Raw genomic sequence first — 23,657 nt, 5'->3', positions numbered from 1 at the left:
GAAAAAAAACAATGTCAAACGACAATATCAGAAACAAGAAGACAAAAAAAGATGTAAACTCATGTTAAGTTTCTAAACTTACGACCTGGGTCATCAGACCAAATGCATTATACATGAAAAAAATTATGAAGCTCAATCCTTGTAAAATAAAACGTTGAAAGATAAAATCAAAAAAATATTACACGAAAAAAAATCCAAAAATAACAATTAAAAAAACAAGGTTTGAAACTGAAATAAAAAATAAATTAAAGAGCAACAACAAATTTTTAATTTGAGAGTTCAATTGAAAAGAAAAAAAATATTAAAAAAAAATCAAAAGAATGAAGATCAAAATGAAAAAAAAAAAAAACCATTACACTATAAACTTGAATTGAAATGTAAAATTAAAAACAATAAAACTTTTAACTTAATATCATCCCAAGCTCATAACTTAAAAACAAAATTATTTTAAAAAATATAAGAAAAGAGCTATTAATTAAGAAAAATAAAAAAATAAGGTCAGGCCTGCTAAGCCTGATAAGCCAGGCCAAACGCGTGACCCATCAAGAAAGGGCTCACACGCGGGCCTAAAAGGTCAGGCTCATGAACACAGGCCTTTATTTTTTCTTAACTTAATGTCATTTGCCCTAATTTTTTTTTTAAAAAAAATAGACGACACATAATCTGAAGCTCCCCATATTCTAGCCACTGTGATGGCCGATAAAACGAGGTTCCTGTTAAACCAATCAATGATCTTTAAAACACAAAAAACTACCTCATAATTGAAAATCAACCCGAAACCAAAACTCTTCCTAAGCTCATTTTTTTAGGCACTTTCAAGGTTAAAAAACTAATTTGAACCCCTTTCATCATATGAAACCATTTGACACAAAAATTGACCGTTTAGATGGTTGAAATCGTCACCTACAACAACGTTCTCTTTCTACACCGGAATCCGGCGAGCCCATCTCTCTCCCACAAAAGAAAAAAAAAACTGAAAATGAAGTAAATGAAATATGGTATCGAAATTGAATTTTAAAAAATTAAAAAGACCGGTTATCTAATAGCTAAAAAAGATGGGGGACTAAAACAAACTTTTCAAATAAAATTCAAAGTCACCACTTATTTTACTAACTTTTTTCACTTCAATCCCTTGTCTTTCAATTCAACACTCTCTTCCAAAAAAAATATACAATTGGGTGCTAATTTGGACTCAATTGTGTAAAATAAAAGTTTGAGATTTAAATTGAGAATTTAAAAGAAAATGCACTTTCCAGTCCACAATGCATTTTAAGTGTGTGCACACTATTTAACATTGTGCAACACTTCCCCTCCATTTTAGTATATATTTTTATGTCACGTGAATGAGGTAAAAAAAAAGAATTGCTATCTAATTTTTTGATAACTAAAAATTTTAATTGGTTTTCATAGATTTTTAGATAAATGTTTGATTATGCTAAAATAAATCTAAAACATCTAATCTAAGATAGATGATAATTTGCTTTGTTATTTAATTTTAATAATAAAAATATCTATTATGCACACATGCTAATATTTCATCTAATATATATAACTTATTGGATAATGATTTGAAATTTAGGCTTGATAAGAAAGCCTAATTCTTACTTTTTTTATTTATTTATTACGAGGCAAGATTTGAAATAATAATAATAACAAAAAGCGACTTGGATTTTGATTTATTTCTTTTCATTACATTATTTATATTAACTCACCATAAATTAATTTCACCGAGCATGTCCACCACAAATATTCTAACAAATTCAATTAATATAATTGAACATAAAAGGAAAATAATAAATACATTGTGAATTTATTCAAAACAACATCAACATGAACAAAAGCTTGCTTTTCGAAAATTATCAAATCAAATCAAAAAATTATTTGAACAACAAATAGATAATAACAAATAGATAATGAGAATTAAAATTGATTTTTATGTATCGTAGAGTCAGCATGAACAAAAGTAATTATCCAAGCTTGTATATTCTTTAATATTATCATTTCAGTCTCCACTCTTCTTAGTTTTTTATTCTCTTTTTTAATTTCACTCCCTAAACTTTTTTTTATTAATACCATAATAAGAATTATATTAAATACCAAAAATTAAATTAAATCAAAAGTAATTTTTTAAAATACATTTAAAAAAATATTGAGGATCAAAGGCGTCTTGTAACAATGCAAATGCGAAGAAATGTTCATTCAATCATGTCATGTGGGCGTGAGTAAAGGAGTACTCAGCAACCATGAACATAATATTTAGCCTATCACCAATTTCATTACCCACGTCACAATGTTGAACATTGTTTCGTTTCAATTTTACATTGATGTGAAAAAGATAAAAAAAAAAAAAAAAGCCAACGAGGCTGGGCGTGTTTTATAACCATGGTTTGCTCACTGCAAAAACCAGTCAGCTGATCACATACACGTGCGCACAGCAAGCAGAAGAGGTTGACCTCATGCTATAAGCTATATTACACTCCAAGCTGAAAATTACAAAAATTAGCTTTAAGTTACAACTAAATACAATTTCTTTTATAAAAATTAGCATGTTAACAAGAACAAAGCAATGTTTACCCAGAGCAATTTCGTCCATCCCCAAAATGGTATATCCTGAATTCATTGCAGAAGCGTATGACAAAATGCTCAAGATCTTCTTTCCAACTTCCTTTCTCCGGATCTTTTTTCTTCTGCCTCTCGCCGTTTCTGCTGCCTGCCACATGAAAATGGATCACTATGCATCATCAATTTATTAAACTTCGAAGTTGGTAAACAAAGAAAGTTCTTGTCAGTTCGTAAATCTGCGCATTGTCCTTGTACTTCTTTTACGTATATTGTATACAATGAAAACAATATGTGGACCATAGTAAAGGTTTTTGAATGGACAAAAAGCATCCTGCTCCCCAAGTCACATAGCTGGATTATTTAGTGGCTGTTTAGTAGTATTTAGAATCCTGTCATGATCGTCCTTATTCTTAAGAGGTCTAAAGAATTCAATTCTTCTTTATTTTTCGTTTTCCTGAAATATTTAAATATTACATCTTTCTCAAAGTAACCAAACAGAACATTATAAATTTCTCACCACAAATTTATAGCTCATACCAAACTTTTAATCTTCATACCAAATCCACCAGAAAACTCACTCCCGTGGATGGGCTGGTTGTCCTTCTAATCCAATTACTAGATATGCACAACAACCAAAGCAATCCTAATCACCTCATTACTGTGATCATATCAAAGCACTTAAAAAGAAACTCAAGGGCATAGAAGGGGAAAGGTGCTCAAAAAAATAGGAGCATGAATAAATTGTTCAAAGGATCTAATGGAACTTACACAAAACCTGTGTATCCAGAACCAACATTAGCTGCAGATAATAGTGCTGCTTGAGCTGCCGCTGCTGCAGCTAAAGAATCCTGTCCACCAATTAGTAAATTCCTTCCATCACCATCCACCTGAAAGCAAACAAAATAGTCAAAATGGTAGTTCCTCAGCATCAGCGCAATCATAAGATTGCATATATGAGCAAATGCAGAGATGATAACCTTGTCCCATTTTGACTTCTTGTTCTGTCTAACCTCAAGAGGAGCTGCATCAGCTGCATTTGAAGATGGACGCATCCCACTAGCGGTGACAACTGAAACACCAGAAAAATCAGCTCAGGGAGACCATTATAAAATACAACATTGAGATGCCATGAGGGAAAATTATCTCATAAAGTCAATGCCTACAGTCACAGAAACTTTTTAGGACCTGGAATAGGCATACTGAACTTTGTTGGAGGTACAACCACTCCAGGCTGAGTGCCCCCCATAACAAATTCGACCTTTGTACTTCTCTTCAACTCTTGCTCCTTCCTCTCCCTTTCACGCCTCATGCCAACCTCTGCTTTACAAATATACTAAAGGTCATTTCCAGGAAATTACATTCAATGGAAAGACAACTCTATTTGCAAAAAAATTAGGGCTTCAAATGACTTTGAAAAACAACCAGACACTAGAGAAATCGATTCAGCAATGCAAGCTTTTCAATCCCAAATAAAGGCATACTGCAGGCCCTAATCTGAGTAAATCTTCAGCCAAGCCGGAAAACCAAGTCTATTTGTTTATCAGGGAAAAACACAAACTTAAATATCCAACATTTGTAAGGAAAAAAATATAAAATTCCATGAAATGTGAGGTTTTGTTATTTGAGTTGTGGCTGACGTATGAAAAGGTTATGGCTAGCAGGGTACATATTAAAGTGTGACATCATAGACAACGCAAAATATTATATAGGGTGTGATGAACTATAAGAAAGAATCAGAGGCCTGTGACTAGTCCCTTCCTATTACCAATGAATCACATCCCTGGTATCAAATAAGTGCAGACTTTCCGTTTTAAGTCATAAGCTCCAGTTAAAACACATGATCTTCATAATTAACCAAATTACAAGTGAACTTAAAGGAACCCCAAACCCATATCAGAAAATCCAAGTCAAAGACAGTAATGGGACTGCGGAAAGAAACAGCAATAACCTAGCTCAAGATAGTAGTCGCTTTGGTCATATCCATGAGGGTCAAATACATCTTTACTGAAGCAAGATCCTATCTCATCAATAACTTGATACCTCACAGCATGCAGTAAGAAGTCAGGGTTCCTATAATCCTTCTTATTGCAGACTTCTGCATTGAAGCTTCTCCCAATTTTCTTCAAAGCAAGAAATTTATCAATTTTTTTCTGCAAATAACACAGTATGAAGAGGGGAAAATATGTTAGAGCATGTACAATGTGCTACATATTGTAATCACAAACCAATCATATTAAGCTACATCATCTGAATACATGAAAGACAGTTCATTTTATGTTCCAAAAAATATCATGCATTCTTAATTTTGGGAAAGAACCGTGATTCAACCAAGGCATTTTCTAACATAACTCACAGCAGCAAAACAACAAAGGAACTAAACGAGGATTGTCTAAGATTACTCATGGTAACCAAACTGTAAAATGCAATCCAAATTACTTAAGCAAAAAAAGATCTGTGGGAATAATTTCAGAAAATGAAGAATAGTTCTGTGAGGTGATACTCTGCAATGTCCTACTGCAATAGTTTCAAATTTTAACGTGAAAAATAGCAATGTCCTTCTAAAGGACCAGATCTTTTAATCAAAATGTACTGAGGATCAATGAGTAATAATAGCATCCAAATCAGAATATTCCCAACTCAACCCTGCTCAAGACAAGAAAAAAAATCTCCAGAAAAACAAAAGGCATATATTTTGTAAAAATGGGTGTATATAGTAAACAAGGTTGACAAAAGCACCAGAGATAGCAAAGTTATAAAGCACTTATTGACAGCAGAAATGAAAGAAACTTGCTTGCAACTCCTCTGGGCACTTCTCTTTTGGTGGTGGAGGAAGAAATTTATCAAATGGATTAACACCCTCTGCAGGAACCTCATTAGCACCTTCGGTGTTGACAGCTTCTGATTCATTAGTGGTATCATTTATTTCATCAAGCTGTGATGGTCCTAAATTTTCAAATGATTGTGGAGTTGCTTGAAAACTGGGAGATAAAAAATGAGCAGTTCCTGGAGAAGATTTTTCTTGGATAACACCTGTTACAAACAAATTTAACCGATGATCAGCTTGAGCATTCTAACTAAGAAACAATGAGAACCTTGATTTGTCTCATTTCATTGTAATTGCATGCATATTTCAAAACAGTGGTCAAACAAAAATACAACATGAGAAGGAGCTTTTTGTTGCCCGCAGATGCATTCATTCATCTTACAGTCAGTTTCTGAGAACACTTGTAAACAACACTTGTATTCAAAGCAAAATAGCATTAAATCATATGCAACGTAAGAGGAAACCACTAACTTAAAAAATAATTTGTCCCATTAAGTCTATATTCAATAATAACTAACCTAACTCCTCTAGAACCATCATAAATATGTTTTTCAATCTGAATGCCACTTGACCATCACAGATGTTCAACACAAATAATACAAATTCACATTTACAACAAGCAAAATCATATTTAAAACAAACTTCATAACAACACGCAAACAATGGGGGAACAAACTCTAATGGTTTATTAAGAAAAAAATGGTTAAAATTGATCCATGAATCCATACATAAATAGATAAAGAGATGAGCAACGCCTACCATTGACACTTTGAAGCTTCTCTTCAAACTCCCCTTCCTGCAAAAGTAACAACCCAATTAATCCGAAACAAAAGCAACAGCATACGAAAATTAACACAGAGAGCAGTACATGAACATACAATTAAAAAAAATAAACAAAGGAATTACCTCGGGTTCAGGGGACATAGCAACTTCATCGTGGCCATAATCAACAATAGCAAGCCTCCCTCTCCTATTACTTCTTTTTGTTTCCAAATTAATAGTCCCTCCTTGCTGCTGCGGCTTCAAAGGCCGTAAAAGTCCTCCTTTGGGAGTTGAATTTCGACAATAGGTAGCTGCTTCTGCTTCGGTAGCCATGGCGTTATCATCGTTCAGAGCATCTTCCTCCATGTCGTTGTGTGGTTGTTGGTAATGGAGATCTTCCATTTCTTCATCGTCTTCTTCGTCGTCGTCGTTGTACATTGAGAGTAATGCGATTCCTTCTAATTGTTTCTTTCTGGACGCCATGACTGCAATTCTAGGGTTAGGGTTTCTTCAATTTTGTTAAAAGAGGAAGATATTATTAAAGTTGGGATATTTGCATTTTGTATAAAACATGACTAGCGGCACGCGCTATGCCGCGGGTTGAAGGGAAAAAAACAAATTTGAGTATTATTAACGTGTCTTATAAAAAAATTTAATTATGAATTAAATGGTATTTTTAAATAATATTAACATAAAAAATTAATTAATTTAAATTAACTTGAGTTAATTTATGAAATTAATAAGAATAATTTTGAAAAATAAAAATTGAAAAGATCAATTCATTGAAGGACAAAATCTATTAAAAAAAATATAAGTGAACTTAAGTCAATCAAGAAAAATCAGGATACAAGTCATACGTTATTGGATTTAATAATTTTTTTTTATTTTAAAAATTATTTTAAATTTAATTATACAACAATAAAGTACATATATGATAGTTTTTTTTGTATGAAATATTTTTTAAAAATAAAAAAAACCATAATAAGCGCACGACGCCAAGATAGCAAATATAGATATCATTGATAACTGATGATGAAATTGCATTCTTTTAAGTTTGAGTTAAATAAAAAAATAAATTATCGATAACAAATAGTGAAATTGTATTTTTTAAAATTAAGGGATGAAAACAACATAAAAATAAACAAACAAATAATAGCTTGAATGTTATAGATTAACTCGTTAAACCCGCAATGTTAATTATGGACTCGATTGGGTTCAATGATTTTTTTATCAATTTTTTTAACCCAAATATAAAATAACAAAATTAAAAAAAAAACTAAAAAGAGCCCAAGCGTGTGGGCTTTGTGGCCCAATGTTCTTGAGCATTAAAAAAATAATTCAGGCACGTGGACTAGTGTTTTTGTTTTGTTTTGTTTCTTTAAGGGGTTGCTGCCTCAATTTTTTTTTAAAAAGACAATAGATGATACGTCATCTGTTTTCTATAGAATCTTAGACTAGAGATTGCTAGAAAAACAAGGTCTCGAGTTTTTTTTTACTAAAAATTCCAAATTCAATCCATTTTTTACCCAAAAGACATAGAAAACACCTTGATTACAAATACATATCATCCGTATTCTTTATAAATATAAAGGAATATAGTTATAAAAGACCCAAACTACCTTGCCCATTGATCTTTAGAAAATGCATTAACATAAATACAATACTAAGAAGATGTAATACATATGTGTATAAGCTATAAGATTGAGTCAAAGTGATTTTTTCTACACTAGCATTTCCATGTAATAGCTCTACCAAAGAAAATTCTATTACTGGAATAGCTTCTAGCATGCTTTTTATAAATTTTATTGTCAAATAACCAATTTGATCCATGGCCATGTACATCTAGGCTTTTTTCATAGACCATGTGCATAAAAATAATTTATTCATGATTTTTTAATGTTTTAATTCTTGTATCTATGTTCATAATAAGTTTTTACTTGAAAAATAATGCTTCTCATTAAAAAAAGACATGTTTTTTTTTTGTAGAAATAAAAAAGAAATGCATGAATAAAAAAAGTAGGTTTATGATTAAAAATATTTTTTTTTCCTTTTTAGTTCAAATCATTACAATCTTCATGACTATATATTTTTTTATTACTGTTTCTTTTGCTAATAAGAAAACCATTTTGTCGTAAAAAAAGAAAACTTAAATTAATCAGAAAAAAAACAGTTTTAATGATTAACATATATTTTTTTTATATAATTTTATTCATTATCTTGCCTACAAATATTTATTTTTATTATGGAATTATCTTTACAGCGTAGAAACAACTAGCAACCATGCTAGTCTAGACTAAAAGCTAAGCCGATTAGATTAGTACGAAGGTTGCATGCTGCTAAGAAGATTAGCATTAAGAAATTAAAACAACACAAGAACATTGCTATATATACCAGCTCTGTAACTAATATTTGTGAGATTGTGATTAATCTAAGAGCCAGACGGGCATATAGCTAGGGCAAGCTGACCTGAGGGCCGGGAATGACTGGTGAGGGTCTCCCGCCGACCTCGGAAGACCTAGTCTTGTATCCATCGATCGCATCACTCAACACAATATATATATCACCGTATCCTCTCTTGCTATTCTCAAGATAAAGAAAGATGCAAAGAATTATCGTTGAAGTTTCTCCGTGTCAGTTTTCCCCAGATTTGATTGCGTATCTAGTCTATACGTAACATGAATTTGTAACTCTCGAAATTAATGTTCTGACTAAAATGGAATACTAATCAGTTCGAGAAGAAAGTTTGTCCCGATCGATGTCTGCTGGTAACCAGAAAATAAATTCAGATGCATTGTCTAATTGTTGTATATACAGAAAATAAAATAACCCATATGGTTAATTAAACTAAGATCAATATCAACTCCACGCTTGTAACTTTCTTCCAAGTCCCAAGATCAAGGCAAGGCATTATATTGTTTCTGTACAATAAAAATCTGGTGATGGATGCCCATCGCTGTCTCCTTTCACTTTCTTACAGAATATATAGCTTAATAGCTAGCAGATGGTCGACGAGAAGAAATATTTCTCAGAGTGAAGTTGCTTTTGCTTTAGTTTTCCAGCCCTTTGATGATGATTGCTTGTCGCTTAACGTATGTACTTCCAACCGACTTTTTGAAAAGGCCTAACTTTCGAAGATTCAGTGATCTGATCGATGAGTTTGCGCACCAGCTATTTGCATTGGATTACCATTCTTCGTATTCTGAGTATGATCACCTTAGGGATATGTATCTTTCTCCTATTTATATCAAGGATATTCAACAAGTATTTTTTCTTGATGCAGTAATTAATTTAAAAATATTTAAAAAACAATTATTATTATACTCTCAAACATTATTGAATTAAATTGATGTTAGTGCGGTAATTAATTCCTTGAATACAGTTACTTTGGCTTTGGAAGCATCCCTGTGGATGCTTATTAGCTAGAAAACATGAGAATTAATGTTAAATTATGCTGAGTTATGTCGATAATTTGAGTCTCAGGAACTCCTCTAAATCGCTGATGGATGTTGATTGAGAGCTTCAATTTCTATTGATTAAAAGGACTCGAACTACTCCACTCATGCGCACTGAATAATTCATCTAAAATGTCGCTAGCTAGAACAAGAGCACAGCATGATTGATTCTCTGATTGTGATTGGAACAGTCGACGCCGGGATTGGCTTCTGTTGAGTGGACAAGAACTGCCTTCAGAATTGAAATTTCCTTGCTTGCAACGTCTTACCTATACACCCTTTTCCCATTAGCATATGGAATCTATGACAGCCACTGTCATGTTCGCCGCCTCCAAAATATTAATTTTTCCCACTATATTTATTGCGTTTAAAATAATATATTTTTATATGTAACAAAATCTTACATTTATAGAATATATTCTATAAAGTTTTTAAAAATTTATGCTTTTTTCATGATAAACATAAACAAGAGGCAAATAAGATTATTTTTTAATTAATTTTTGCTAATATCAAATTGATATTTAAAAAAAATAATGTTTTTTTGACCAATATTCCTGTAAAATTAAAAGTTTTTTCAAAATGTTTTTAAAATTTAAAAAGACACCTCTTTGTACCAATATTTCGGTAAAATTCAAAAGAAAACTCTTCAAATAAATTAATTGAATAAAATTTTAGCCTTTTCCCATCCAAATCTATTGATTTGTTGATTTTAAGAGGTGAAAATCATTATTTTTAAAGTATTAATTGCCCTCCACCTCCATTATAGTTGCTGGAGAGCTAAAACAATATATATTCAAGATATAACAAAGCCTTAAACTTATAAATAACAACTTTTATAAGTTTCTTGAAAGTTTAAAGGCATCCATTATATTTATAGAATTCAAAAGACAACAAATTATCTGAATAACTTAGCAAAAACAAATTATGTACAATTAATTAAAAAATTATTTATTTTACATAACGGCAAATATCTTCACACACACAATATTGGCTTTCCCTTCAAATTCTTCCCTCAACATCCAAAATAAAACAAAACCTCTTATTTTCCTAATAAAGAATAAAATTCTCTCAACCTAATATACAAGATATTTTATAACAGCCATATAATCAAAGATCACACCAAAACGGTCCGGTCCCTGCTTCATATGTGTTAAATATCAAATATGATTCTTCTAGGCTAAAGATCACAAGAAGAACTTGAAGGTCACACGTACGTAACTGAAAATAGACGTGCATGGTCACGGAGCATCCATCTCTCCCTCTTTCCGTTAGTTAGCAAAAACAAAAAGGAAAATCCATATCAAAAGACGCAAAAGAAAAATATAAAACAATTAAAGATCGAATAAAGGGAAGAAAGAAATACAATAAAAAAAAAAGTCCAGCAAGAATTGAAAAGGAGATTAAAGGCTTCTTATGGTTTAAGAAGGTTTGCTGACTGTAACTCTTTTAAGAATATACAATCACTGAGGTAGATAATGTTTGGAATTGTAATAATTATTATTTTTTAAAGTGTTTTTTTCTTATAAATATATTAAAAAGAATATATTTTTTATTTTTTAAGACCTTTTTCTTTTCCTTTAAGTTTTTGTTTATAGATGACAAAAATAAATAAATCACACAAAAAGCTATAAATCTTGAGAGATAGCCAACGGCACACGGTCTCTTGCAAATTAGCTTAAAATCCGAGACCCCGTTTCGCTTCGTAGCACGTGCATATCACTTCGCAATTCAACCAATCAAAACGCGCCATTGCACCATGTTGGCCTCGTAGTTATCCTATGCGCGTGAGGTAATATTTCAACCAGACTCTGGTGACTCAACTCAACACGGATGTATGTCTTTGAGCAAACCCAAGACTTGCTGCATGGTGGGCCTCTTCTCAGGCAGCTCAGCCGTACAGAGGTACCCAACTCGGAGGCACTCAACCATCTCGCTTGTTGAGTCGCCACCGAGTCTCAGCCTCGAGTCAATCGCGTCACCACCACGACCCTCTCTCACTAGCCTCCTCACCCACCCCACATTCTCTCCGCTCCCTTGTTCGCCCGTCATTAACTCTATCAACACAACCCCGAAACAGTACACGTCATACTCAAACCCACAATCTTTGTTATCCAAACCGACACTTCTGTTCTTTTGGCCGACGTCTCGAAGTCCAAAATCGGCAACCCGGGGTTCGATGGAATCAGAGAGGAGGATGTTGGACGCGACGAGGTGGCCATGAATGGATCCCGCGTGGTGGAGATAGGCAACACCACGAGCCACCCCGACGGCAATTCGGTGGCGCGTGAGCCAGTTAGTTTTTTCTTCAGGAGAAGCAACGTGGGACCCGTGGATGTTTTGATTCTCCCACGTGTCAGCGCTCCAGTCCTCCAAGTTGGTTTTGAGTGTGGGCAGCTCGTGGAGCCAACGGTGGAGATCTCCGTTGAACATGAATTCGTGCAGTACGAGCTTCTCTTTACCTGGTATAAAAAATTATAAACAAAGGAGAGAGAGAAAATAAAAAACATCAAGTTTAATATTAAAACGTAGAGTTAGATGTTTTTTTAAAGTTTTTTATTTTTTAATATTACCATATTAAAAACATAAAAAAACTAAAAAAAAATATTAAATTTATTCTAAAACAAACACGCTTCTAAAAATAAAAGTTACACTATCAATTAGTACTAAACAAAACAAAAACTCAAGCATATTTCCATCAAGATTCTTGGGTGTCCAAGGATATAATAATATATTTTTTAAAGACAAGAATATTTACAAACTCGGTGCGAAACAGGCACGAAGACTCTCCGGAGTGGGAAGACCGCAGACATGGAGAAGAGAAACAGGTGCAAGTTTTCAAAATATTTGGCACGAATCAGGGAACTTGCAAAAAATTAATCACGAACTTCTAAATTTGTAATCATAGTTATCTGCTAAATTTTAAAGTGACAGGGCCTACACTATAAACAACTACTTGCCAAATTCTGAAGTCTGAACCCTAGAATTTAATGACAGCCCGTGAGACCATTAAATATTACCTGCGATGCAGTACCCACATAGTGGCAAGAGGTTGGGGTGTTTCAGTTTGGAAAAATCTTCAAAAATAGCTACTGCATCACCATGATCAAGGTCCCTTGCATTCTCCAAAACCTTGATCGCCACGTGGAGGTCCCCTGGTAGGACAGCCCTATAGAGGGGTCCGCACCTGCCCTCTGCTAGGAGAGAGTCCTTGCCAAATTGTGAGGTGGCAGCAATCAAGTCCTTGAAAGTGAAGTTCATCAATGGCTTAGATGACATGATCACTGGTGCTGATGTTGGCTCCTTAATGTCTGCCACCCATGATGAACCTGACTCCGTTTCAAAGCTGAACGGCCCTGATTTGTCCATCTTGAATGTGAATTGGACTGGTTTAGAGATTGCCCATTTGTTTCTTTTTGCAATCTTTCGCCTTCTGTGCATGCAGAAGACGCAAACAGCAATAGAAACCAAGAGGAATGCTGATGTCGATGAGACACTAATAATCAAAGTTTTGGCTTTTGATTTGGGCCTTGCTTTTTTGGCATGTAAGTAAACTGGTGGGTATTTTTTTATGGTTCCCTCGTGAGGCTGGGATTGTGGCTTCATGGTGCGATTAGTTGGGGTTTTTGAGGTGTTGAAAATCAAACTACCACCATGACTAAAAGCAGATTTTCCAAATTTGTTGTACTTGTCATAGCCAACAAGCCCTGAGAAGTTGTTTAGTGAAACATTCAAGAACTCAAGGCCATCTAATGGAGGGAAATCAGAAGGGAATTTACCATTCATGGTGTTGTTTGAGACATCCAGATACTTCAATGATTGGAGACCTGAAGTGACTGTTATGTTGCCTGAAATGTTGCAGCTCGAGATGTTTAGAGACTCTAGCTTGGTCAAGTTAGCGAACCCGGAAGGCAAAGAACCTAAATCATTGTGAGAGATATCAAGAACCTCTAGATTCCCAAAACCAGAGAGTTTATCCAAGTTGGTGAACCTGTTGGTTGAGAGATTGAGCACTTTAAGCATTGATATAGATGAGCCATTAATCCCAGACCCAACGCTTCCTCCAAGCCCATTCTTGGAGAGATTGACTTCACGCAGGCTCTTTATAGACCAAAACCAAGCTGGCACCCGACCCTGAAGTGAATTGCTGGAGAGATCAATTATGTGCAGTTGGGACATGTTCTTGAGATACTTCCAAGAAATGCTTCCACTCAAGTTTCTTGAAGGAAGTCTTATTTCTGTTATAGAAGGATGAGAACAGTTTGAAGCAGGACCAGAATGTTGAAACCAGGAAAGATTGAAGCCAGAGACAGAGCTAAAAGCCTTCGAGACCAGTTCTTGGTCTGTGCTGTTGCATGTAGATTCGACAAACACAAACAGTGAAAAGACAAACAAAAACCTGCAAAACACATCCATTTTTTTGGCTTCACAGCATCAAGTGTCAACCACTGTCACTTCTATTTTCCATACAAGAGAGAGGGCAAAAGAGAACTAGAGAGAATGAGATGTAAAGAAAGAAGGCTAGGCTGAGGCTCTTCTCTTGATTTTGTTGGTTTTGTTAATGGAGTGAGAGAGAAGGTCGAGTCTTTTTGCTAAAGCATAAACCAGAGAAGAAGAAAAGAATTTGGATTTTGTCCTTCAACTTTGACTGCTGTGTCTCAAATGACTATAAATGAAGTCCGAAAATTCCCCGGTTAGTGATGTGGTGATTGCTGAAGAAATGTTATTTAAAGTGGCATATTTACACATAAACAGTAAATCCTGAGATTTTCGAGGTTCAAACGGCGTTGTTTAATATTTATGTCCAATTATATTTTTAATTTTTTTAATTCTAAATTAATATTTTTATATTTTTAGATGGTTTCTTTTTGTATAATATTATTATTTGTTACTGTATGAGTTAGAATATAGGAGGAAATTGAAGGAGACCTGTGGCAGGCTAGGCAAGAATGGTGCCATAGGTTACAGGCACTGATTGATACCTTGATATGCAGCTATATGAGCCTATGATTTGCATCAGATAAATCTCGATCATTGATAATGTGTTGGGTTGCCTTCCAAGGGACCCACTCTAGTATTTTGTACAGGTAGAGGGCCGCCCCACAATTAAGGAATTTTAAAATGAAAAGGAGGGTTAGCGCGTATTCTCCATACCTATCTATTTGACCCAAATTCAGATAATTTTATTTTTTTATTAAGAAATAAATATGTAAGGTTTTTCCAACTATTTTCCATTAGATATTAAAAAGTTTATGTACAAATATAATTAAATAAATTAAAAATTATTTGTATTAAATAAAAATAATAATTCGAGTTCAGATCTTTCATCTTCGATAAAGTTAAAAGAATTCGAGTTTATATTTATCATCTTCGATAAAGTTAAAGGAAAGTAGCGTTTTTGATAAATTTCCTTCAACAAATAAAAATCATTAACTCTAAAATTAATTTTTTTTAGCCGAAATTGATTTTCAATCAAGCTTTTTCTCTTTACCATCAGAATTTAACTTCTCTATCTCCTTAACCAATGACTAAAAAATAATAAATAATAAATTTTTGGATCAAAATAAAATTTTAGAAAACATCTAGGGGCTAAAAGTTTTTTATCTAAAAACTAGGAGGACCAAAGTGATTTTTTATCAAATTTTAAAATGGCCACCTTTTTTCATTTTTTTTCACAATGATCCTTCTTCTTCTAATCTTGTTCTTGGTCAACAAATTTGAATCAATTACCCTTTAATCTAGCACAAAAAAATGCAATTGTTTAAAAAAAAAGGTTTGATAATCATAATAAAAAGAACAGAAAAATCTTAAACAGTGAATTCAGAATGAAACTTGAGAGAACAAACAATAATTTTTGCTGCAAAAAATCTCCAACTCCGCATAGTGTTTTCTTGAATAATAATTAATTAGCTATTTTGAAGTGTGGTTAGGGTTACTTGGGGCTGCGATATTGCAGGTTCCACCTCCATCAAAAGGAGAGAAGCTTAGGGCATGGCATCTTTTGTGAATAATAATTAATGCCCTGGATTATAATGATCAGATGTTTCTGAGCATGTGTTTTCTGTCTTATAATGCTTGTTTCGTAACCTCCTGTTTTTAGCTGATTCTCTCTTCCATGATCACCATGCATGCATGTTATGCAAAGCTTCTTAACTTCATCTTCTTCAAATAAACAATGAAACCATCTACTGCTTGTCTGATCCTTCATGTTCTCTTTAATTTCTATAAAATTCAATTCTATGATTAGACATTCAAGCTATCTTCTTCTATACATGGCCGTGCCACGCCTGTGATATCATGAGGGTGCTGCATTGCCTGCTCGTTTCAGTTCAAGTTCGCAGTGCTGCATGTAATCTTGAGCTAAAGTGAATTGAACTATGCATAATTTCACAGGTGCACTAACTATGAATTAAATATAAATTATGAAGGTAAAAAATATTATGATTCAACTCACTCTAATATTCAATTTTTTTTATGATTTATTTTTTATTTTATTATCAGAAACAATTAATATGGTGGGGGTGCCAGGGCAACGCTGAGATGTTAAGAAAAATCATTAATACTTTTTGGATATTTAGGATTTCTTTGATTTTAACGGTTTAAGATCTATTATAAATATATACTATAGTATATAACTTTATTTCAGACTCCTGTAGAAATAAATATATTGCCAAAACGTGTATCAATAATTGCGGCATGTTTTTCCACGAAGTTGAATAATTTGAAATCAAAATCTGGAAAAGATATTTTATTATGAACTCATGAAAATTCCTTGAGGAAAAATCAGAGTTCCACTCCTGTTAGTCCTCAAAGTAATGATGGTGGCAAAAAGCTGCGGCTCTTTCCACAAAAATGTCCACACCATGCACCTAACATTATTTCCCAGTTCTGATTAACGGAAGAGATATGTAATAAACCCACCTCGAATCTGTGGGATTATAAGAATCAAAATCATGAGGTAATTGATTATTTTATTGATGATCAGGGCTGCCCCACCCCCCCTACAATTCAATTTTTTGTGCACTTTTTTAACGAAGCAAGCCATGTGAACAAACATGGGGCAGGAGACATTCTTTCTTGGATGATTCAGGAACAATTTGACGCGAGTGTCATCTCTATCTTCGACAAGCTTGACTAAACCTCAACTCACTCTCCTTGTTCAACAAGCCCTTGTTCAACAAGGTAACGCTGCTTCCATTACACTTTCATCTCATGCCTAATGACTTTTTTTAAGAGGGCCTGTAGAGGTTTTTTTTTTAAGTATTTTTAAAAATCAGTACATCAAACAATAAAAAAACACTAAAAAAACTAATTTAAAACTAAAACTATTTAAAATCATGGTTGAACCGTAATGATAATCAGGGTGTGAATCTTCTTAATAGACGCACTAATACCATATGATTCCAACAATTAGAGACAAGTTCCAAAGAAAACTTCCCTCGTGGGATTAGGGTTGGGGGCACCCAGTTATGCATTGGGAAATGGTATTTTACTAACCAAAATGTACAGATTCTCAATTCAGTAAAAGGAAATGTATGCAAATAAAGTATTCCGATGGATTTGGAAAACTTGCTACGCAGTTGTTTGGTGTTGGCCAAGTATTTCACCTGCTCCTTCACGTTACTTGTGTTTCGTTTCCTTCTTCCTTTTTTTGTGAGTAAAATATTTTTGAATTGCTTTGAGGCTCAAGCTAAGTAGATGGCATCACCTAATCCGCATGAATCCAAACCGAAATTCCAAAGGAATGACCAACAAAGATTTGAGACTGTAAATAATTTTATTCTCCACCACCTCACCTAAAAGTTTCTTCAAGGTTGCAAGACACGTTATTATTATACACACGATTACGCATTTTGTCATGTAATTAAGTAATTAATTGAGAGGAGATCATGCTGTGTCAGTAACTTGTGCCTATACATACAAAATCTTTTGGCGAGTGTTGTTGAAGTTGCAAAAGAATAATGACTGTAAGGAAACATAAGAGAGTAATAAGGGATTGATGTTGACAAGGGAAATCTGATTGCTATTTACTAACAGGTTTTTTTTTTTTTATCTACCGCTTCGATTCATCAGGTAGAAACATCAGATACAAGGGTACTATAAAACCTACTAGGATTGCATGAGAGCCAATCAGGAAAGAAGAAGGCTGTTCTTGATGGCTTTTGCAACCCAATCTGCAGTCTGGTTAGCCCTCCTGATAATAAGGTTGACAGAGACAGAAGGCATGCTTGATAACCGATGTTTTATTTCTGCTATAATAGGAGGAATCTCCCCACCAGGAACCGGCTTGATGGCTGTCACAACTGTAGCTGCATCCGATTCCACTGTTATCACCTGGTAGATAGATTCTATTTATGTTCGATTTAGATTATTGAGTTATACTTGCGCATTTATTGATCTGTAATCTCAATCTAACCAGAAGTGTTGATGAGAACAAAACACAGAATCACATGCAAAAATATGTTTCAGGAATGTGCGTGTAGGGGTAGAGACTCAATGGAAATGGAAGCATCAGAGAAAGCAACTCTCCCACTCTGAGCTCATTAGCATAGCTTCCTTCCGTAGATTTCATAAACTGATCATTAATCTGTTGTTACGTAAACTGATTCTCTAAGGTATCAGATATTACATGATTTCAAGAAGAATGAAACTCAATTTACACACAGGACTTTTCATTAATGCCATTATTAACTTATAAACATGTCACCGCCATCACGAAATGGGGCAAAGCCTCAACATACTTTGAAGGGGATGGGCAGGTGTGGAACCATTTTACACAATACACCCAATGAAGCCCAGCCCCCCCCCCCCCCCCCAAATTCAATTACATAAAGAGTAGTTGTTTTTTCTGAAACCTTACACACAAACAGGACTCAGTCTAGATTTCAGATCATTGAGAAAACTAAGTCTCAAAAACAAAGGTTCAACCATCTCGACAGATTCCACAACAAATAAACAGAAGATCTGGCACCAGAAAACTTTACTGATTGCCTAAGGCCAAATCATGCCAAGCATCTGTGTCCACATGTTGAGTCTCCTGATCTGAAAAAAAAAAAAGGCAAACCCAAATACTCTTAGAAATGGACTTGCAGCTGAAACACAACATGACTATAAAAATTGACTGAGAGAAGCACTAGTACGCTTAAATCAACCATGTTACTGAAGAGAGATAGATCAACTGGAACTACCCAACCAAACAGCTCTCATCATTTCCAGCCAAGTCTCCTTCACTTAATAAACAAGCAAACACATGGAAATGGAAAAACTGTTCCAGAAACTCGGTCTGTGTTGAGCGAACCAACAAAATCGTTCAATGCAGTATACTCCATAGTTACAATTGATTAATGCAGTGAAGACAAATGGTTTGATTGGCAATTTACAAAGACTATAAAAATTACTCGGAAAAAAAAAAAAAAACAGAGACACATTTAAAGAAAAGCTGTAATATAATAAATTCCTCTCCAGTGACATTGCAGAAAACATCAATTATAAAGATGGGCATCCAATTTAATAAGAAAAAAAGAGATAATTTTTTCTCCAAAGTTCCAACACTAAAACAAAGTTTGCGAGGCATACTTGAATCTTCAGTATCATCAGTCCTGACAACCATCACCGGTGGTAATGCAAGATCTGCATTCATTTAAGGCAAGAATAATCCCAAAAATTAGGCAGTTAAGTTACAATAAAAGAGAAGAAGAAGAAGAAAGCCGCATTGGGTAATTACTAAATGAATGAAAATGATGATACCATCATCAGGCAAAGTGTCTCTCATCCATTCCTCGTCCACAATATCTATAAGAATACCCATGTTTAGTTCTGCCATATTTGCTTCTTACTTCAATCGAATTCCCTTTCAAAAATACACACCACAAACAAATTGCACAAAGGTTAAGCAACATTCGATATTAGTGATCCTCCAAGGATATAAAGAGTACAAAAACTTCTCTCAAGTGCTAAAAATAAACAGAAAATGGGGTAAAGTTTGGTTGAGGCATTTTATCGAACATGTTGAAAATCTGAATTAGATTAAAGCTAAAATGAAGATCAAGGCAGAAAACTGGGGTACAAAGCAGTGAACTTGGAGAAATAAAAGGAAAAGCGAAGAAAGAAGCTTGAGAATATGTACCTGCTGTTGCTGCTTGGTTTGATGACTTGAAGAAGAGATCCTCAAACATGGTTCTGTATAATTGCCTAAAATCAAGATTTGGGCTTAGGGTCCCAGAAGATCATGCTCGTAATTAGAAGCCATTGGGTCACATTATTTTAGGCCCGCGCAAATTTTGTGGACACCGTTAATATAAAAAATAGGTTTTATAGGTTGGTCGTGTCTGGGCCTGGCCTGGTGTCAGTTTCTATACCCCTTTCTATATTTTATCACGTGCTTTTTGTTCAAAATTGTTTCTTAGTCCAAAAAAAACTCCGGTGTGTCAACTGCACCTTTTTTTTTTTTAGAAAAAAAAAAAATGCATTCATGTGTGCTTAGTTTTTTTTATTATTATTAATATGGATATCCGGCTCAGTTTGCGTGTATCTTAACTAATCCTACAGGTCTTGAAGTTAACGACCATGCAAGCTTCCAGTGTCTATCATATTAGCAACCACAGGGTTTGAACTTTAAGAACACAGGAGGAGTAAACCCCTTGATCCCAAGCTATTACCACTAGGACACCTACTAGATGGTTGTGCTTAGTTTTTTTTTTTATATGGGTCAAAAGCCTATCGAGTCTAGGTGCTTGATTTTTTTTGTTTTTATTTTTGCTTATTAAAATAAATTAAAAAAATTATTTTATTTAATATCGTTTGATTTTCACTTTTTTTCAAATAAAATCTTAATATTCTTTTTATAACATTAGCAAACAATCTTTTTGTATATCCTATTATTTTAAAAAAAAATTATTTAGTGACTTTCTTGCACATGTTTATATTTATTATTATATTATTAAAAATGAATTAAAAAAAAAAGGTTAAACTTAATCGAGTTTACAATGAAATTCATGGATTTAACGATTTAATAAAGTCTTAGAGCAGCCATTTATTATCAAAAACTAATTGGGATGAAAGACATTATTCAATGTGATAGTATTCATTATTCATTAAAATAATGTAATGATGAATTTACTTTTCTAAAATAAAATCTTTTTATTGATGATTGTAAATGAATTGATCTTTTTCAGGTTATTCCATTAATTACGCCACTTTCTTAATGGTCTGCTCTTTTTATTTGTCGGAGCATTCCCATGATAAAAATCTAATAAAAGGGGGCTGAATCATCTACTTTTGCTTTATTTGATTAGCTATAGCATTATCATTGCCTATGCATTTTCCGTTTCTACAGTAATGTCACGGTGGCTGAGCCGGGGGGCTGGTGGGGGCGACCGCCCCCAAGCTGAAAATAAAAGGCCCCTACGTTTAATGTATTTTTCAAGAAAGTATTGTTATTTTTATATAAAGGCTCCTCGAGAATTAAAAAGCTACTTATTTGGTTTTATTTTAATATTGATAAAGAGGGAGAAGCAGGTGAAAGTAAAGTACCGGGATTGGAAATTTCATGAAAGGCCGACGCTTATAGAAATACTAATTATTTAATTTATTGTGCTCCTAAAATGGTTTTGTTTTTTCTTATAATATTTTGCAGAAAAAAAATCAATTTAATTGTTTGCAAAAAATTGAAATTAGAGGGACTTAGATTCAATTTGAGGGCAAAAAACTGGATTTTCTTTTCCCACACATTGTCTTGTCAGTGTGTTTCTTCCATTCTTTTGTCTTTGGATTGGGGACAAGTTTAATTTTGGTTCTTTTAATTTGACAATTTTGTGTTTTGATCCAAAAATTTATTTGAATCACGTTTTAGTCCTTGTGTTTTAAAGAGGAAGAGACAGAGTTTAATGAAAACGATTGAAAAATAGTTGGTTCTCTATTTTCAAAAATAAAAAAATTTATTCTCGGTGTCAATGATTTTTATTTGATGATAAAAATTAAATTGAGGTGCTCGTTTTATTAAAAAAAAAAATTGTTTAAGAGTTAATTTTGTGTTTTTAAGATTAATTAGTGGTTCTCGGGTTGATAAATAGATTCTTTAAGAGCTTAAGGATGTTTTTAGGTTAAAATACGTTGAAAATAAAATTTTAGGCTAAGAAAACCACTAATTGAATTTTGGACCTCCTCTCCGACGCTCGAATTCTGAAAAAATAGATGGCGCAACAGTTGACACGTCGTCTTCTTTTGTTGTTTTTTTGAAAAAAATAATGTCGTCCTTGGTTCACTAAAAAATATCTAAACAAACAAGGCACACAAGCCTATCTTAGTAGGCTTTCGAGCATGACATTTCATTTTTACGAGCTAGACACAATGGGCTACCTAACCCCAGACCCTTTACTCTTTTTTTTTTTTTAACTTCAATTTGTTTTTCATTGATCTAAATTGAAATTAACTAAACTAGATTAATTAAATATATGTGTGGGATGGCCGACCCAACAAGTGTTTCAGTATCAACAAAGATTAATTAGAACAAATAAATAAACTAAACATATCACAATTTGTTTTTCTTTGATCTAATTTAAATTAACTAAACTAGATTAATTAAATACATGTGTGGGATGTTCGCCCAATAAATTCGAGGTTCGTGACTGACAACGTAAGAGAGGTGTTATATGAACACTCCATCTACGTTAAGCCTTGGACATACTTCTCAAAAAATAATTTATATAAAATTCCATAGCATTTCCTAAACTTTCAAAATATTCTTTAAAACTAATAATAATTCATAATACTTATTACAATATAAAAATCCAAACTTTAACTAAAATAGTGTAATAATATAGAGTATTCTAAAACATCAAATCAAGACCAAAAGAAAAGCCTTACAAAAACAAGCAAGACATATCAGTCAAAAATAAAGAAGCAAAAATTCTCAACAAAGTTAACCTGCTACCAAAAGCTAAGAATCTAAAAATAATATTAAAAAAAAGGAGTGAGTTCAATCAACTCAGTAAAGGAATAGCATTTAATATACATTATGGATATTTATAAGTTATCGATAATAAATTGTGATATAATAGAAGTATAAGAACTGAAACAGAAGTGTGTGTGTATATATATATTAAGCATATTAGTATATGGTAGTGAAATATATGTCATATAAAAAATAACAGACGAAACCTTATGGTTTTGATAACAGACGTGGTTTGCAGCCCTAATCACTATAAGATGATTAGTTGCTACAGGCTGGTGTCTCTCTCACCACCTAGGCATACAAACTACTATATATATATATATATATATATATATATATATATATAGATTAACTAATCTCTGTTAGTTTGAAGTTTTCGATATCAATACACAACAGATATTCACATAATTATCAAAGCAAATGAATGTCATATCAAATATAATTTAATCCAATAAAATGCGAGTGAAAATTCAAGAATGAATAATTACTCAAAAAATAAAGCAACATATAAAAAGATTCAAGAAATAACCAGTTCTACTCATCATACGATCAACATACATAAATTTATTTATATTACATACATGTTAAAAATTATCTCACTCACCAAGAAAATAAAGACGAAATACAAACAGACATAAAACTAGTGACTATTGAGGATTGCTAAGAGGAATGTCAGTAGAACTTATTACGAATACAAAAAAAATACTAAAATACAACTCGAAACAAATAACATAAAAGATTACAACTCTAAAATTAGAGATCAAAATATAATTATAAAAGTAAAACAAATCCACCTGATTGATCTCGAACATGTCATAAACTGATCGAACCTAAAAGAATTGATCAACCCCTACTGCTCAGTCAACTGATCAACCATAATCACAACAGGTCGACTGGTTCAGACAAATAGGTTGATCGGTTGATTAAGATTTTAAAATCCTAATTTGCCAGTTTTCCAAAACTGCAGATCTTTAAAATAATTCAACTTGTTCTTAAAAAAACTCATAACTCAGTCCTCATATCAAATGATTTAAGCCAAACTAACACCTTAAAACATTAATTAAACATCTTAAACCATCCAAATCCTAAAATCAAACTCGACCAACAT

General features: G+C 33.2%; 3 protein-coding genes across 8 annotated transcripts; all 3 read right to left on the bottom strand.

Moving 5' to 3' along the window:
- Window positions 1-2,244: 2,244 nt before the first annotated feature.
- LOC7476332 (uncharacterized) lies at window positions 2,245-6,734 on the bottom strand. Of its 6 annotated transcripts, none has more exons than XM_024599406.2 (9): window positions 6,293-6,734; window positions 6,146-6,182; window positions 5,354-5,592; window positions 4,511-4,712; window positions 3,748-3,882; window positions 3,540-3,631; window positions 3,331-3,449; window positions 2,575-2,706; window positions 2,245-2,483 (listed from the first exon to the last, which is right to left on the bottom strand). In XM_024599406.2, the coding sequence occupies exons 1-9, from the start codon at window positions 6,629-6,631 to the stop codon at window positions 2,408-2,410; spliced, it is 1,371 nt and encodes a 456-aa protein (XP_024455174.2). In that variant the 5' UTR covers window positions 6,632-6,734; the 3' UTR covers window positions 2,245-2,407. The 6 variants fall into 6 exon arrangements, with proteins under 6 accessions (XP_024455174.2, XP_024455176.2, XP_024455179.2 ...); XM_024599408.2 differs by having other exon boundaries at window positions 3,748-3,879; window positions 6,293-6,731; XM_024599411.2 differs by having other exon boundaries at window positions 2,575-2,710; window positions 6,293-6,730.
- Window positions 6,735-10,623: 3,889 nt separating this feature from the next.
- On the bottom strand, window positions 10,624-14,302 carry LOC7476334 (calmodulin-binding receptor kinase CaMRLK). Its single transcript, XM_002305704.4, has 2 exons — window positions 12,618-14,302; window positions 10,624-12,059 (listed from the first exon to the last, which is right to left on the bottom strand). Exons 1-2 carry the CDS (start codon window positions 14,011-14,013, stop codon window positions 11,422-11,424), a joined length of 2,034 nt encoding a protein of 677 aa, XP_002305740.4. The 5' UTR covers window positions 14,014-14,302; the 3' UTR covers window positions 10,624-11,421.
- A 3,940-nt stretch (window positions 14,303-18,242) lies between these two features.
- Window positions 18,243-19,869, bottom strand: LOC7476335 (anaphase-promoting complex subunit 13). Its single transcript, XM_024599416.2, has 4 exons — window positions 19,724-19,869; window positions 19,345-19,447; window positions 19,174-19,227; window positions 18,243-18,639 (listed from the first exon to the last, which is right to left on the bottom strand). Exons 2-4 carry the CDS (start codon window positions 19,418-19,420, stop codon window positions 18,578-18,580), a joined length of 192 nt encoding a protein of 63 aa, XP_024455184.1. The 5' UTR covers window positions 19,421-19,447; window positions 19,724-19,869; the 3' UTR covers window positions 18,243-18,577.
- Window positions 19,870-23,657: the final 3,788 nt, after the last annotated feature.

Source organism: Populus trichocarpa, chromosome 4, assembly GCF_000002775.5.
Source record: "Populus trichocarpa isolate Nisqually-1 chromosome 4, P.trichocarpa_v4.1, whole genome shotgun sequence".
Taxonomy (NCBI): Eukaryota; Viridiplantae; Streptophyta; class Magnoliopsida; order Malpighiales; family Salicaceae; genus Populus; species Populus trichocarpa.
Note: the sequence above shows the minus strand (reverse complement) of the source record. Positions and strands in the feature narration are given on the sequence as shown.